The 15,520-nt window shown below is 36.9% G+C and overlaps 2 protein-coding genes and 1 long non-coding RNA gene across 8 annotated transcripts in view; 1 reads left to right on the plus strand and 2 right to left on the minus strand.

Moving 5' to 3' along the window:
- LOC306853786 (fibronectin type-III domain-containing protein 3a-like) overlaps window positions 1-895 on the minus strand; it is an 88,083-nt gene extending 87,188 nt beyond the window's left edge. For all 3 annotated transcript variants that reach the window (XM_079391438.1, XM_079391436.1, XM_079391434.1), the window contains exon 1: window positions 252-895. The gene's annotated coding sequence lies outside the window, so the exon portion shown is untranslated. The remainder of the gene's footprint in view (window positions 1-251) is intronic.
- A 148-nt stretch (window positions 896-1,043) lies between these two features.
- On the plus strand, window positions 1,044-3,287 carry LOC306854176. The gene is made up of 3 exons (XR_013782805.1): window positions 1,044-1,139; window positions 1,874-1,973; window positions 2,121-3,287. It is a non-coding gene; the product is annotated as an uncharacterized lncRNA (long non-coding RNA).
- A 2,942-nt stretch (window positions 3,288-6,229) lies between these two features.
- On the minus strand, window positions 6,230-13,893 carry LOC306854000 (cysteinyl leukotriene receptor 2-like). Of its 4 annotated transcripts, XM_079391772.1 has the most exons (4): window positions 13,739-13,880; window positions 13,262-13,358; window positions 11,562-11,601; window positions 9,526-11,389 (listed from the first exon to the last, which is right to left on the minus strand). In XM_079391772.1, exon 4 carries the CDS (start codon window positions 11,370-11,372, stop codon window positions 10,341-10,343), a length of 1,032 nt encoding a protein of 343 aa, XP_079247898.1. In that variant the 5' UTR covers window positions 11,373-11,389; window positions 11,562-11,601; window positions 13,262-13,358; window positions 13,739-13,880; the 3' UTR covers window positions 9,526-10,340. The 4 variants fall into 4 exon arrangements, with proteins under 4 accessions (XP_079247897.1, XP_079247896.1, XP_079247898.1 ...); XM_079391770.1 differs by lacking the exon at window positions 11,562-11,601 and having other exon boundaries at window positions 6,284-11,389; XM_079391773.1 differs by lacking the exon at window positions 13,262-13,358 and having other exon boundaries at window positions 13,739-13,891.
- Window positions 13,894-15,520: the final 1,627 nt, after the last annotated feature.

Consider the following 15,520-nt stretch of genomic DNA (forward strand, 5'->3'; position numbering starts at 1 on the left):
TGAGTATAGTGACTACAGCAGTATTTAATCTGCAGCTCTGTGATCAAATGACGTTGACGTGTGCACTCCAGGCCCTACTCTATTTCTTTTAAACCATATACTGATTATGCACACTACTATCATTGCACACTGAAATTGGCTAAAAAGAGCAGCTAACATGCAGAGAGTAAATAAACACACATTCACCAACGTATGCAGAACAAAAGCATATTTAGTAAATTGAAATAATTTGCAAACGTGTATCGACTCACCAACAGCTCGTTCCGCTTTTAATATCTTATTTTCTCGTTCACTTCTCTTCTTCGGGTTGATGTGTATGTGTGTGGAGGCTTTAAAAGCACTAGGCCAGTGTGTGTGTGTGAGATCTGGATCTCTATAAGCTACGTGGCTCTTTCACACTTGAATATTACACCAGTTTACAGTCTCAACCCTTATCCACTCGCTTTTTTCTACGTCTGAAAACGTCCGGGGGCCGAGACAGGTCACGATTGTCCAAAGCAAACAACTTTTCCCCGCGAGTGTTGTTAGTTTTCACGGCCACCTCCATCCATAGCGAGCGTAGGCTCTTCAAGCGTCTGGATAATCGCCATCATTTTCCGCTCAAGAATGTACACACACACACACGTCACCGCGCATGCGCATCACAGCCGCCTCAACTTTCATTCCTCTCCACTTTTCTGTCTTTAGTTGTGCAGCATTTGTTTTTCATACGTGTTGTTGACAGGGACAATGGTGCAATCGAAGCAAAAACTGTACGAAAGGCGATTTATATTAACTACAATATCCTGTTACAGGTCTAAATATTCAAATTATTTTACATAGTATTAGAAATTCAAATGTTCGAACATCCGACTACCTGGAAATGTCTTATTTGTGGGATGTTTCGGTGTTCCTCATTGGTACCGACAGATGGCGCTACAAGTCGTGTAGGCCCTCCACACATGTAGTGATAGCTCCGAAGAGCGTCTCGCTGCAGCCTGCGGTGGACATCCAACCCCGCCCACATCCAAGCGTGACGTCACAAGCCACGCCTGTGTCCAAATACGTCACATACCTATTATTTTGCACCAGGAAAAAGCATCGACAAGAAGATAAGCCTAATTGTTTGCAAACCGAAGCAAAAGAAGTTTGCTGTGTTGGTAAGTAAAATAAAAACATATTTTGTCTTTAGGAAGACTTAAAACGTTGACAACTTGAATGTTTGTGTGCATATGTAAACAACAGTTCAGCATGCTTATGTGTTTTGAACTGTACACAGGCACGTTATTACTTAGATATCACTAACATATATATATATATATATATATGTATGTATGCATGCGTGTTTGTTTGTGTGTGTGTGTGTGTGTGTGTGTGTTATCCAGCAAGAAGTGAAATGATGTGGTTCCTCAACCAAGATACTGTGGAAGGGTACCGTGATCAGTGTCATTAAAATATCATGTGTGTGGGGAGAGATGAATACATATGTGAGAGGGATAGAGTGTGTATATGAGTAGGTAAGAGTGTTATTTAGCTGTTATTAAAAAATTGCACATTCAGTTAGAGTTCATTTTATGTCACAAAAAACAGTGCACTATATATTTATTAGTGCACTGATTCTTACAACATATAATGAATGTTGAGTTAATGTGCAATTTTTTTATAACACTCATCTCACCCACTCACAGATATGTACTTACCACCCTACACACACACACACAAACACATATGATATTTTAATGATATACACTGATCACAGTAACTTGGTTGAGCAACCACATCATTTCACTATGAATTGCAGGATAACTCTGTGTTTGTGACATATTATCTTTGTATTATTCTATATGAATGGAAAGATCACATAATGATTGTCAATCTTTGTCATGTTTTACAGCATTCTACACATTTTTGTTCCTAGCCTGATGCAGAGCAGTTCTGCCGGGATGAGGTGTTCCTGCTGCAGTTTCACCAGTAAAGAAAGGTCTGGAGGAACGGTGGGAGCATTTCTCTAGATACTGTAGTGATTGATTTTTGTGGTTTAAAATTATAAATATTCTTGTATGCAAAATGATGAGGTAAATACTATTTAGTATGACAAATATTTAGTGGACCAACACAAACGTATTCTGTATTTTTAACAGGAGTGCCAAGAGGACATAAAGTGGAAGTTTATAGTTATCTGGAAGTAAAGAGTGTAAAGACCATCGACTCTACCGTGCGACTCCACCGGGCAGGGACACCGGCAAGGGATAGTAGTAGCTTTTTATTTAATTTTTTCATTGATATGTTTATTATTGAAATGTTGTTGTTATATGCATGTGTTAATTTTATTTAATTTCTTTATTTTCTTAAATATGTGGGTAGATAGTATTTATAGAGTTGTAACTTTTTAGTTTTAGTTACTTTTTCTTATTTGTAAGTCGCTTTGGACAAAAGCGTCTGCTAAATGACAAAAGTAAGTAAAGTAAAGTAAGTAAGTTTGTAAGAGACATTGGCCCAGTGTTGTGCTGGATACAGAGTCACCGTGAGTTATTCTGTGGGGAGGTGAAAGGGCCTGCTTTACTCCAGATGGATGGTAAAAATCAACAAAATGCCATCAAAGACTACCTGGGGTCGAATCAGATGAAGCAAGAGATGTCTTTTTATTCATCTCTCAGGACCTGCAGTGGGACATTCACATTCACACTCTCCAAGAACTGTACTCATCCAGAGTGAGCAAAAGGGCTGGTAAAATCACTCTGGACCCCTCACATCCAGCACACTCCCTCTTTGAACTGTTACCGTCTGGTCGACGCTACAGAGCTCTGAGCACCAGAACGACCAGACACAGAAACAGTTTCTTCCCTCAGACAATCTACCTCACAAACAGTTAAATGTTCTCCCCACTGTGCAATAAAACATGTGCAATACCAAATTATCCATACTTATATTTATTATACATATGTTTTTGATTTAATATATCATACATCTATCCACATTCCCTTGCATAATTTGTATACAGCACATCTGTACAATACAATATTCTGATTGTTTGAGCATCTGCAGGAGCTGGACACATTCATATCAAACTGTGTTGCTGAACAAGGCTTGAAAGTCCATGCCATGTTTCTGTGAATAATCTAACAAGGCAAGGAATCTCTCTGTGTAGTTTATGTATGTCTGTGTACTGCATTTCAAGAACTGTTTATCTGATCATTCAGCTGTTCATTTATGATAGTTGAAACATGTCTCTTATAGAACATATATTTTGTAAAAAAAAGATGTATTTAGTTATTTTTATAAAATAATAAATATAAAAATACCTAATGAATCAAGGGATGTCGGTTTATTCATCTTTAAATATGTGGAGGACCGGGACACACTTCATATGAAGTTTTGTTGATGAACAAGGCCTGAATGTCAATGTCATGTTACCTGTTATAATCTATCAAAGCAAGCAATCTCTGTTCAGCAAATGTATGTGTCTCCTACTGCATACTGTATGGAGAACTGCCAATCCTTTCATTCAAATGTTAACACTTGATGATAAGTGGAACAACACAACTTTAGAAAATTAAATGACGATTATAAATTATAACAATGTGTTGTGACTTTTACAATAACAAAATCTAATTATCCCTTTTAAATTTTATAAATCTAAAAGGTGTCTTAGGTAGTTTAAAATCGATAGTAATAAGTGAGAATTTATCTCATTACAATAAGGTTGAATAAGGTAAGGTGTAGAGGTTTTTTATTACAATTAGCCTAATTTAATCAACCTTAATCATTTAACCTTAATCAAATTTAAGTGTTTTACAGGCTCTTGTGATGAGAAAGCAGCTCTGTACATTAGACATATTAAATATATTACATTTAAGTTGTGCCATTTTAGCCTAGACATCCTTTAAATAAATAAGAAAACATGTATTAGTAAAACGAAAGGCAACATTATTTTATTTAGATCCCAGAAACGGCTGTAAATTGCTTGGACAAAACGTTACTTCCGGGTTTCGCGGAAAATAACAAGAGGTGACGTATATTATAGGGCGTGGTTTCTGACGTAACGTGTTGACGTGGGCGTGACTTTATTGTATGGGCGTGGTTTGTGACGTCACACTTGGATGTGGGCGGGGTTGGATGTCCACCGCAGGATGCAGCGAGCCCTACTTGGAACAGGGGGGGCTCACAAGGTTATGGTTTGTAAACGTAACGCCCCTAAAAGCTTCATTTTAGGGTATCATCTATTCATTGGATGCGCAAACGGTAACTGAGCGTCACTTATTATTTAAGAGAAATAAATTATACTGTACAAACAATGAAGATGTCACGTGTAACAAACAAGAGCAAACACGCGCACGCGCACAAAGGCAAAGCAAATGAGCAAAATAAACAAACACGTGATTAAAATAAATGAAAGTACAATAATACGATCATAAATGTGATTTTAAAATCATTTAAAAAAGAATAATAAAGACGTCAGAACGTTCAAATCGTATTTTTTTGTCATTGCAGTTTTGCTCTAATTTGGATTATTTTTTTAAACAAGTCTATAGTGTTTTTTTATTTATTATAATTTATTATTTTGTGTTTATTATTACTATTTTTTGCCGTTACAGCGCCCTCCGATGTTCGAATCGAACACGTTTGTATCACACATGCCTTGAACGTTCGAAATTAGAATAGAGGACAAACACACAAAAAATGCAAACATAGCAAAATGAATAAAATAAATGAAAGTAAAAAAAATTATAAAATTATAAATATGATAAATAACAACAACAATAAAGTAATAAAGAAATAGATAAAACACAATGAAAACACTGACAAATGGAAAGCAAACTAAACCTCATCAGTAGAATCATCATCATCAAAAAATAATAATAATAATAATAATATCTTATTGTTTCTACTGATTTGGAACATCTTTAAATATCTTTAATTATTGAATTGCAATTTGCTGCAATTGTCACTGTGTTATGTTGTACATTCGGATCGTGATTGTTTAAATGACAATGTGACGTTTATTATTATTATTATTATTTAAAAAAAAAATAAAGTACATTTAGGGCTTTACCGGCAGAGGGCGCAACGTCGTCATGAAAACTCGTCCCTAACCCATTGCCCACGCCTGTGGTTTTAAAATGTTTAAAATGTGTAAATAAAGCTCTATAGGAACTTTACTTACATTTTTACAACACATGTTGTTCGTGTGTCCCATTGTATAATCAAAAGTTCTACACATACTTGCAGTTTTCATGCCCAAATACAGGAAATAGGTCATGTAAGTAGACAAGTAGTCAATGCAAGTGTGGGTTTTGAGACAGGCCCTGAATATTTCACTGAGACTGTTGACCTGAAACTACTGTGATGTATGGCTGCATTTGGTTGTTATTGCTCTGACATGCCTTACCGAAACACTTTAAGAGTTTTTTTTTATTTTTCGTTTCATTTAATTTAATTATTATGTATTTATTTTTAATACGGAAGGAGTCTATATACAATGATGATAAAAAATGCACGACCAGCAGGTGGAGCTGCAGCCAATATTTTGGGAAAGTTTTTCTAGGTGTCAAGATGGTACAAGGTGAAAAGGTGTCTTAGAATTTTCTGGAAAAGTATGTTAGTGATATTGTGAAATATTATTTTAATATAGCTATATTTAATTTATTCCAGTGATGTTAAAGCTGAATTTTCATTGGCCATTACTCCGGGCTTCAGTGTCAAATAATCTTCATAAATCATTCTGATATGCTTATTTGCTGTTCAGTCATTATCAATTATTAATGGTGCTCAGTAATTAATAGTTTTTTATTATTGTGTTGCGGCTTAATATTTTTTATAGAAGCCATAATAAATTTCATAAGAACATTTATTTGAAATGGAAATATTTTTTAACATTATAAACGCCCTATTTGCTGTTTTTTGTTTTGTTTTTAATGCATTCTTGCTCAACAAAAGGTGTATTCTTTTAACCTTGTGTGCCCCTAACTTTTGAATGGTAGTGTCACGCTTTCCATATAATTCCACAAAAATTACAACTTTTTTCATCATTCATAATAATGTTTCAGTAATTCACAGCAAACATTTCAGCAAAACTGCATATTAGTATATATGTCCGCTGCAGCTCAGTATACGCACCAATTGAAGATATTAGAAGACATGTTTGTCGTCAGAGTTTTATAGTAACATAGCATATCAACATGATGATGATGAATTTGTAAGTAAATGTAATTAACATCTAAATAAATTTACAAGAGCAAGTATATTGTTTGCACATGTTTATTTAAATTAAAGGCAAAATAACTGAAATAATAAGAGCACAAGTAGATCTGGAACTTCTTTAAGTCTGTCTAAATATCAATGTATTCTGGTCCATATCCTTTCCTCAGGAAGGTGTGCTAGACACTGATTAATGTAACATAAAAATATTATACATATTTGTATTGTATTGTGGAGATGTTTAACCCATCCAAGTGCACACTCACAGCAGTGAGTAGTGAACAAATGCGCACACACACACACACACACACCGTGAACACACACCCGGAGCAGTGGGCAGCCATGCTGCGGCGCCCGGGGAGCAGTTGGGGGTTCGGTGCCTTGCTCAAGGGCACCTCAGTCGTGGTATTGAGGGTGGAGAGAGCGCTGGACATTCACTCCCCCCACCTACAATCCCTGCCGGCCGGGGACTCGAACCCGCAACCTTTCGATTACGAGTCCAATTCTCTAACCATTAGGCCACGACTTCCCCCATATTACAATATCATAGCACAACAACAGTGATCAGCAATAATGATAAGCCTAATACTCACAATAAAAATAATAAGGTCATATAGATCATAACACAGTCTCGGAGGTAAGAAGTGGATTATCCTTCACCTGAAATTTATTTTCTTCCTGAAATGCGAGGCAAGAATTATTATTGGATCACAATAATTAGGAACCACAGTTTCCACAAACCCCTTCACTCGGTTGGAACTCTTTTATTCTGGACGGCAAGGACAGTGACTGTAACATCGAGCGTATTTTGCAGTATTAAAAATGTATTTATTATATTTCCGAAAATTATTCAAAAAGAATACAAAGAATGGCCTTCTCAGCTGCCATAGTTGCAACACTTGCCTCATCAGAACAAGGTCTTCAACGAGCCACCGTTTCCGCTTAATAAACGTTTTGCACCGTTTTTGCGGGGCCCAGCTATGACTTTTCATGTCTTTTCACAGCAATGCTTTTCCTAAGCTATGCAATGCAGAAAGATTTTTGATGTATAGACAGTTTCTCCAATACTTTACAGTTTTTCTCCATTGGTTTGGCTCATTTCTTGAAACAGAAATTACATTCTCAAAATAACATGGACAAACCTCCAAACCTCTTGGCAAATGTTCACAACAGAATGGCATTTCTCATTCATTTTATCAAATGGCAAATGCCTTAGTACATGTCTCAATTGTCTCAGTGCATCTTTGCAAATGATTAAGTACAAGTAGCCTACAGTTATACAGTTAGCCCACATTTAGCACATTTTCCAAATGAATAGATCTTGTAGATCTAAACTGATTAGTTGATTCTCAGTCTAATGATCATTCTCTCCAAAACATGTCAGCATGATTTCATTGTATAAGTACTCGCATGCACAACTGTCTGTTCAATTGTCAAAATTGGTCAAGAACATAATACCATGAATACCATATATGAATTTCTTTGAATATTTGATAAATTGATGACAGTCATTTACAGTCAGGTGAAACTAGACTAACGAAGGGGGAGTGTCACACACAGGTGTTTTCCCTGATCGTGTGCTGCCAAACACAGACATATAGAGCTTGACCAGCGCCAGTCCGATCTCTGAACATGGATAGACAAGGCCAAGCAAACGGACAAGGGGAAGTTCTTCCTCAAGGAAGAGGAGGAAGAAGAAGAAGAGGAGGACTGAGAATGCGTGGTGGAGGAATAGGGGGAAGAGGCCGAGGAGCGGGAAGACACTGTGCTGTCCCGAATGAAATTCGGGCCACAATTATAGACCATGTCATAAACCATGGCCTCACAATGGCAGAGGCAGGTCGTCGAGTGCAGCCTAATGTGCCTCACTCTACAGTGTCCTCCATCATCCAAACCTTTCGCAGGGAAAACAGGTATGTACTCTATGTAGTATATGACTCTTCTGTATGACTGATTTTATGTTCTTTACTCTATTTTAGAGAATAATGGCATTGGAAGGACATGAGACCCCTCACATCCTGGTGTTCGTGGATGAAGCTGGTTTCAACCTGGCCAAGGGCCGAAGACGTGGCCGTAATATTATTGGCCACCGGGCCACAGTGGATGTCCCAGGTCAGCGAGGGGGCAATATAACTATGTGTGCTGCCATTTCTGAAAATGGTGTGGCCACTCACATCCCCAGTCTTGGCCCATACAACACACACAAGCTCCTCATCTTCTTGGATCGCCTTTATACCGATTTTATCCCTGAAAATGAGAGAGGTCTCATTGGGCCTCACCTACCCATTTATGTAATTGTGTGGGACAATGTCAATTTCCACCATAACCCACTCATTAGGGGCTGGTTTGCAACGCATCCAAGGATGGTCATGGAGTTCCTACCACCTTACTCTCCTTTCCTCAATCCGATAGAGGATTTTTTCTCTGCTTGGAGGTGGAGAGTGTATGAGCATCATGCTCAGGATCAGCCGTCCCTGCTCCATGCTATGGACGCAGCGTGTGACGACATTACAGGAGATCAATGCAGGGGATGGTTGCGGCATGCACGCCGTTTCTTCCCTCATTGCATCGCAAGAGAAAGTATCCGCTGTGATGTGGACGAGAATCTGTGGCCAGACGGACAACAGCGTGTAAATAATCAGGAGGGTGAAGACAGTGGACAAGAGCGGGAGAATGAGTACAGCGACCACTGAATAAGTCCTTGTTTTTTGATTTTGTTTATACAATTTATTACTGTAATGTACATTTTCTTTTTACATATGAAACTTTCTTTGCGTGTGAATAAAAAATGGTTATAATTTCCTTGGTACTGTGAGTGCAATCTGTGTCAAACCTTGGAGGCTACTCTTTTCTGTTGTATATTGTTGGTCCTCTGCCATAGTGACAAAACATCATAAACATTTTGTATGGCAGTACTCACACAATGTCAAAGGGACGATGCATTTTGGGGGCACTGACTATTCAGATTAGAAAGAAATGTAGTTTTGACACCTGAGTGAACTGTTTTAGGAGAGATATGAGCTTTTGCAGGTGAACCATGTTGTTGTGATCAACCATCCAGGTTTATTTTGACAAAAGCACCAACAATGATGAGAACGTCCGATCTGTGTCGAGAAAGGAGCCAAAGCTATTGAGAAGGATCTTTGCCATTTTGGAGACACTGACTGTTTAAATGAGAAAGGGATTTAGATTGAAGCCTGAGTGAACAGTTTTGGAAGAGATATGAGCTTTTGCAGGTGAGCTATAGTGTTGTGCTAAACTGTAAGAGTGTTTTGCCAAATGATCTTAGAGTTTTGAGAATGTAATTTCTGTTTCAAGAAATGAGCCAAACCAATGGAGAAAAACTGTAAAATACAATTGTCTTATTTTATTGTATTTGAACATTATAGAGAATAACTCCAACAGTTGTAAATGTATAAATATCTACAATTTAACAATGAATAATGAGAAATAATTCATTTTAAAAAATCCATAGATAGATAGTCAGGTCAGTTTTGGCAATACTGAGAGCCAATACTGGCGATAGATAGACAGACAGATAGATAGATAGATAGATAGATAGATAGATAGATAGGTGGTAAATAAGTGGTATAATACTCTGTAAAAATCTTTGAATCATTTACAACATTACATCATGAAAAATAACTGCAAACTTGGTGAGCTCAGTTGTATAATCTCAAATCAAGTTTAAAATGATATTTTACACTTGCTTTGAGATTATCTAATGTACTTCAAAAGAATCCTTTTGAACTACACACATGTGAGCACTTACTGTCACGTAGGTCCTTACAAAAAAATGCATATAATAAACATATGTGTCCAATTGAGGCAGATAATTATTATCTGATAAGAAGGCATGCACATAAACTAAACTGGAAACGCATGTACCAAATAAATTCCTCTATGCACAACATAAAACTCAAGTAACTTTGACTCCACAGATGGACCAGTGGGCCAACATCATGTTGTTTTAGTCAAACTGAAATGCGTGCGCAAAAGATTTAATATAATTATCTGTTTTGTTCTCTTGAATACATTGAATGGAAACAGTGCTTTCCTGCTGGAGGTTAATCGAGTTCTTCCTGGATGGGACAAGAGATCCACCAGATAGGATGGTCTTTTTCAGGAATTTCCCCTTCAAGTCCCAACAGGTCCCAAACACTCTATACTAATCTTAAACGTCTATTTAAATCATTGTTGTTTATCTTCTCCAACACGTTCACATTCTGCTCAATTGTACAACTCTGTCTTCTCGGTGTATGTTGTCGCCAAAAGTTAATGAAGTTTTCCCCAACGAAGAAGAAAAGCAGTGGATCCAGGCAACTGTTTCCCGAGGCCAGACAGTGTGTGATGACCGCTGCCTTTCTCAGACTTTCAATATAATGGCAGGACACATCATGACTATTGTTATGTATGTCCATCTCGGTCTCCAAAAACAGAGTTCGGACGACATGATACGGCATAAAGCACGCGAGAAAAATCAGCAGAACAATAATGACGAGAGAGCAGGACTTCTTGTGATTGAACTGAGATCTTTGATTCTGCCTGGTCTTCCTTAGTTTTAGCAAATACAAGGCTGCAAAAATGTAACACACCGAGATGACCACGAAGGGCATAATGAAGCCTAAAAACAAAGCCCCTCGATTCAACATGATAATGGTCCCCGCCCGGGACGGCCTCAGATCCAAGCATTTGGTCTGATTAGACTCCACATAAGTTCCAGCTTTAAGAAGCGGGATGGACGCCACAGACACGATCAGCCAGATGACAATGCATAACACCCAGGCTCTCCTAGAGCTTTGCCAGCGCACGTATGTGAAGGGCTTCACGATGGCCACGAAGCGAACCATGCTCAGAACCGCCAGGAAGTAGATGCTGCCGTACATGTTGATGTAGAAGACGTAGGACATGATCCGGCAGGTGACGTCTCCGAAGGCCCAGTAGTCCATGAGATAGTAGGCGGCTCGAAACGGCAGCGAGCATACCATCATCAGATCAGATAGAAGGAGATTGAGCATGAGGATGTTGACTGGAGAAAAAGATGCTTTTCTTCTGAACAATGAGGAAAAGAAGAACAGAGATATGAGGTTGCCAACAAGCCCAAGGGAAAAGATGAATAGATAGGCAATTGGGTAGACGGTGCGCTTGAAATCGGTGATGGAGCAGTTTGTAACATTCGATGAATAAGGATTCATTGTTGGGTTGGGGAATTCTGCGAACAAAATCAAAGAGATCACATGTAAATTAATAAGGAATCTGAACCATTTTCAAATTAGACAGCTAAATATATGGGTGTTTCAGGCGCTATTATGTCCCAAGGGTTGATTTTGATTAAAACTTGAATAGATTGCTAAAAATATAAAAATTGCTGCCAATTTACTCACCTACAGGCCAGCCAAGTCGTAGATGAGTTTACTTCTTCATCTAAAAAGATTTGGAGAAATTTAGCATTACAGTACGTAACTTGCTCACCATTGGATCCTCTGCAGTGAATGGGTGCCGTCAGAATGTCGGCAGAGTCCAAACAGCTGATAAAAACTTCACAATAATCCACAATTATTGTGAAACTCCAGTCCATCAATTAAAAGCAGGGTTGGTGATTTGGTCCAAAAACATTATTTTATTTTTTTTGTTGGTTGGTTGAAAGTCCTGATAGCAATCAGGACTGCCAATTAGGCAGTCGTGGCCAAATGGATAGAGAGTTGGACTTGTAACCCGCAGGTCCGGCAGGGATTGTAGGTGGGGGGAGTGAATATCCAGCGCTCTCTCCACCCTCAATGCCACGACTGAGCTGAGACCCTTGAGCAAGCCACCTAACCCCCAACTACTCCAGGTGTGTGTTCATTGTGTGTGTGTGTTCACTGCTGTGTGTGCGCAACTTTCATGGGTTAATTGCAGAGCACAAAGTAATGGTTTGAGGTTAAAATGCCTTAATGATGGGATTGTTTTGTACAGTCACATAGCTTTTTTGCTTAACAAGACATTAATTGATGGACTGAGTTGTGTCGATCACTTGTGGATTATTGTGATCACTTGTGAACCAGGTGTGTAGACTCTCATTCTGACGGCACCCATTCACTGCAGAGGATGTATTGGTGAGTAAGTGAAGTAATGATACATTTCCTCAAATCTGTTCTGATGAAGTTACAAATTCATCTATCAAATCTTTAGAAAATATTAATTTTGGGGTGAACTATACTTCTTCTCATTAAAACTGCTTTGCAAAATTTTTAGTTTCATTTAACTTTGAAGGCAGGTTTTCAATGCCTTTCTCTTGTACAAATATTATTGTTTTACCCTTGTTTCAAGCCTGCACTCGAAGAAAAAAAATATTTTCTTCAGATTTTGTTTTTCTTTCAGTGTGACACTGTGAAAATCCAGAATATATTATGAATTGCCTAAACAGTGAAGAGTGAAATATACATGCAAATAAATAAACATTTCAATATTTACTATGTGTGAAGATGACTTACATTAATATTTCAAAACCTTTCCCTCAGTTGTGGCATTATTTCAATTACAAGCAACAATTTAGTCCTTAAAAAGGTTTTACTTGGTACTTGGTTAAGTATACAACACTGTCAGTGAAGAGCATGTTGTGATGTGTGAAGAAAATGTGAAGTTAAGTTATTTTTAATTAATTAAGTGAAGTTACGTTAAGTGTCACTTCAGGACAAAATATTTAGTATGTGCATCATTTCCAATTAATCTGTCGTTTTGTCAAATTATAAAGAAAAGTGTATGAAAAACGGGTATATTTAGGATACATAAATTGCTAGTTATGGAATTAACCAAAGAAAGACAAAGGAATCAGTCATTTTATTCCAAAATGTTAAAAATTGACATTTTTAATACAATTAAATGCAACACATTATTGGACACAAGTGAAATCCAAACATAGGCTATTTTATTATTCATATTTCTGTAAAACTTTTTGTAAAACAGTCAAAACTATCCTCTTTTTATTAGTCGGATGTCCATTTTATAATGCAATGATTTTATAATTCAAACTGGAATTGTGCCCTATTTAGGACAGCTACAAAGCAAAAATGCACATCTGACATCTGCAGTAAAATGTACTTACTGCCCAAGGCAAAAGCAATGAGGTTTGAGTGGGAATCATCTTTCAGCACAACACAAAGCAGTCAATCCTGACTGATCACAAACAGTATGGGTCTGTACTGACATGTAAAGAAAATGAGAAAAATATATATTTTACAAAGATATATTTTTAACACCCTTATCATTAGAATAATTTATAATAATATGTACACTATTAAAAACAAAGGCCCTTTATTGGCGTTGATGGTTCTATGAAGAACCTTTAGGTAGAAAAGGGATTCTTTAGATGATTAAATTGTTCTTCACACTAACAAAAAAAATTATAATTTTAGCCACTGTTCACTGAAAGGTTCTTTGAGGAACTCAAGAGCTTTCTTCTATGGCATCACTATGAAAACCACTTTTTGCACCTTTATTTTTCAGAGTGTATGGTAAAATTACAGTATATGCAGTAAACAATGTCTATTTTTGTCAACTAAAAAAATTCTAATGCACTTACTCGTGAAGAGACAGCCGGAAACCTAAATCCACAAAGTCCAAAATAGTCCAGTTCCCACAAATGTAAGCTAAATCCTGTGCAACAGTAAGAGTGGTGAGAGGAAGCCGTATAAAGACATGACTCTACACACAACTGCTGCTCTGGAGAAAAGACTCAATTTCTCACACCACAGACACACCCATAATCATCTCTGATCTTCTGCTGGAAGTATCAAGCAGTATATGCATACAAACATCTCCATATTACATTATATAAACTAAAACCTTTTGATACGTTGGATCAAACTATTTGTAAATATGTAGAAGTATACATTGTCTGATCCAAGATTAACTCAGTTTGGGTCTGCTCTACTCTTGAGATATCCTTGTTGTTGATGCAAGACATTCCCAAAATGAAGTGGGTTTCCAGTCATCACATGCCGAGTAAGGATTTAATGAGGAAGTTTTATAAATACATTTAATGCATTTAGAATTAATAACAGTAACACCAAACCAGTGGCGGAGCCAGGATGTGTACAATTGTCATTAAAAAAATGGAATGCAAACCATTTTAATGGGTCAAACATTGTTTTTGTTTTTTTGTCTTTGAAGTCAACATGAAATGGAAATTCACCCTTCATCTGTTTTCTAAATGCATGCTACTGATATTTTGATTTCTTGCAGATTTGGTATGAAATATGATCTAGGCACTGGGATTCATTTACATTTTCATTACAGAAATGTTCTGTGGTGGTACCACATTTCTGCATACTGCACATATTAGGAATATTTGATATAACAAACACACATGCAATGTAAAAAAAAAAAAAAAAAGTTGAGCCAACTTAAAATTTTAAGGCAACCAGCTTCAGCAGATTTTTGAGTTCTTTTGAGTTTTTCTTACAGTGTGGTGGTAATGCAGTCATAATTATTCCACTTCAGGGCCATTGCTACCTGGGAGAAAGGTGATGATTCTAGGGCCCCCCAGAATGCGATTTCAAATGAGGCGGACTCACAAACTTAACCTGCAACGGGGCCCCACATTACCCAGTTATGGCCCTTTTCCGCTATATATAGAATTATACAATTATTTAGTATACAAGGAGTAATATTTGAGTTCAGTTATTTAGTATACAAAGAGTAATATTTGAGTTCAGTTATTTAGTATACAAGGAGTAATATTTGAGTTCAGTTATTTAGTATACAAGGAGTAATGCTTTGAGTTCAGTTATTTAGTATACAAGGAGTAATGCTTTGAGTTCAGTTATTTAGTATACAAGGAGTAATATTTGAGTTCAGTTATTTAGTATACAAGGAGTAATGCTTTGAGTTCAGTTATTTAGTATACAAGGAGTAATGCTTTGAGTTCAGTTATTTAGTATACAAGGAGTAATATTTGAGTTCAGTTATTTAGTATACAAGGAGTAATATTTGAGTTCAGTTATTTAGTATACAAGGAGTAATATTTGAGTTCAGTTATTTAGTATACAAGGAGTAATATTTGAGTTCAGTTATTTAGTATACAAGGAGTAATGCTTTGAGTTCAGTTATTTAGTATACAAGGAGTAATGCTTTGAGTTCAGTTATTTAGTATACAAGGAGTAATATTTGAGTTCAGTTATTTAGTATACAAGGAGTAATGCTTTGAGTTCAGTTATTTAGTATACAAGGAGTAATGCTTTGAGTTCAGTTATTTAGTATACAAGGAGTAATGATTTGAGTTCAGTTATTTAATATACAAGGAGTAATATTTGAGTTCAGTTATTTAGTATACAAGGAGTAATGCTTTGAGTTCAGTTATTTA

Source organism: Barbus barbus (assembly GCF_936440315.1).
Source record: "Barbus barbus genome assembly, chromosome: 34".
Classification (NCBI taxonomy): domain Eukaryota; kingdom Metazoa; phylum Chordata; class Actinopteri; order Cypriniformes; family Cyprinidae; genus Barbus; species Barbus barbus.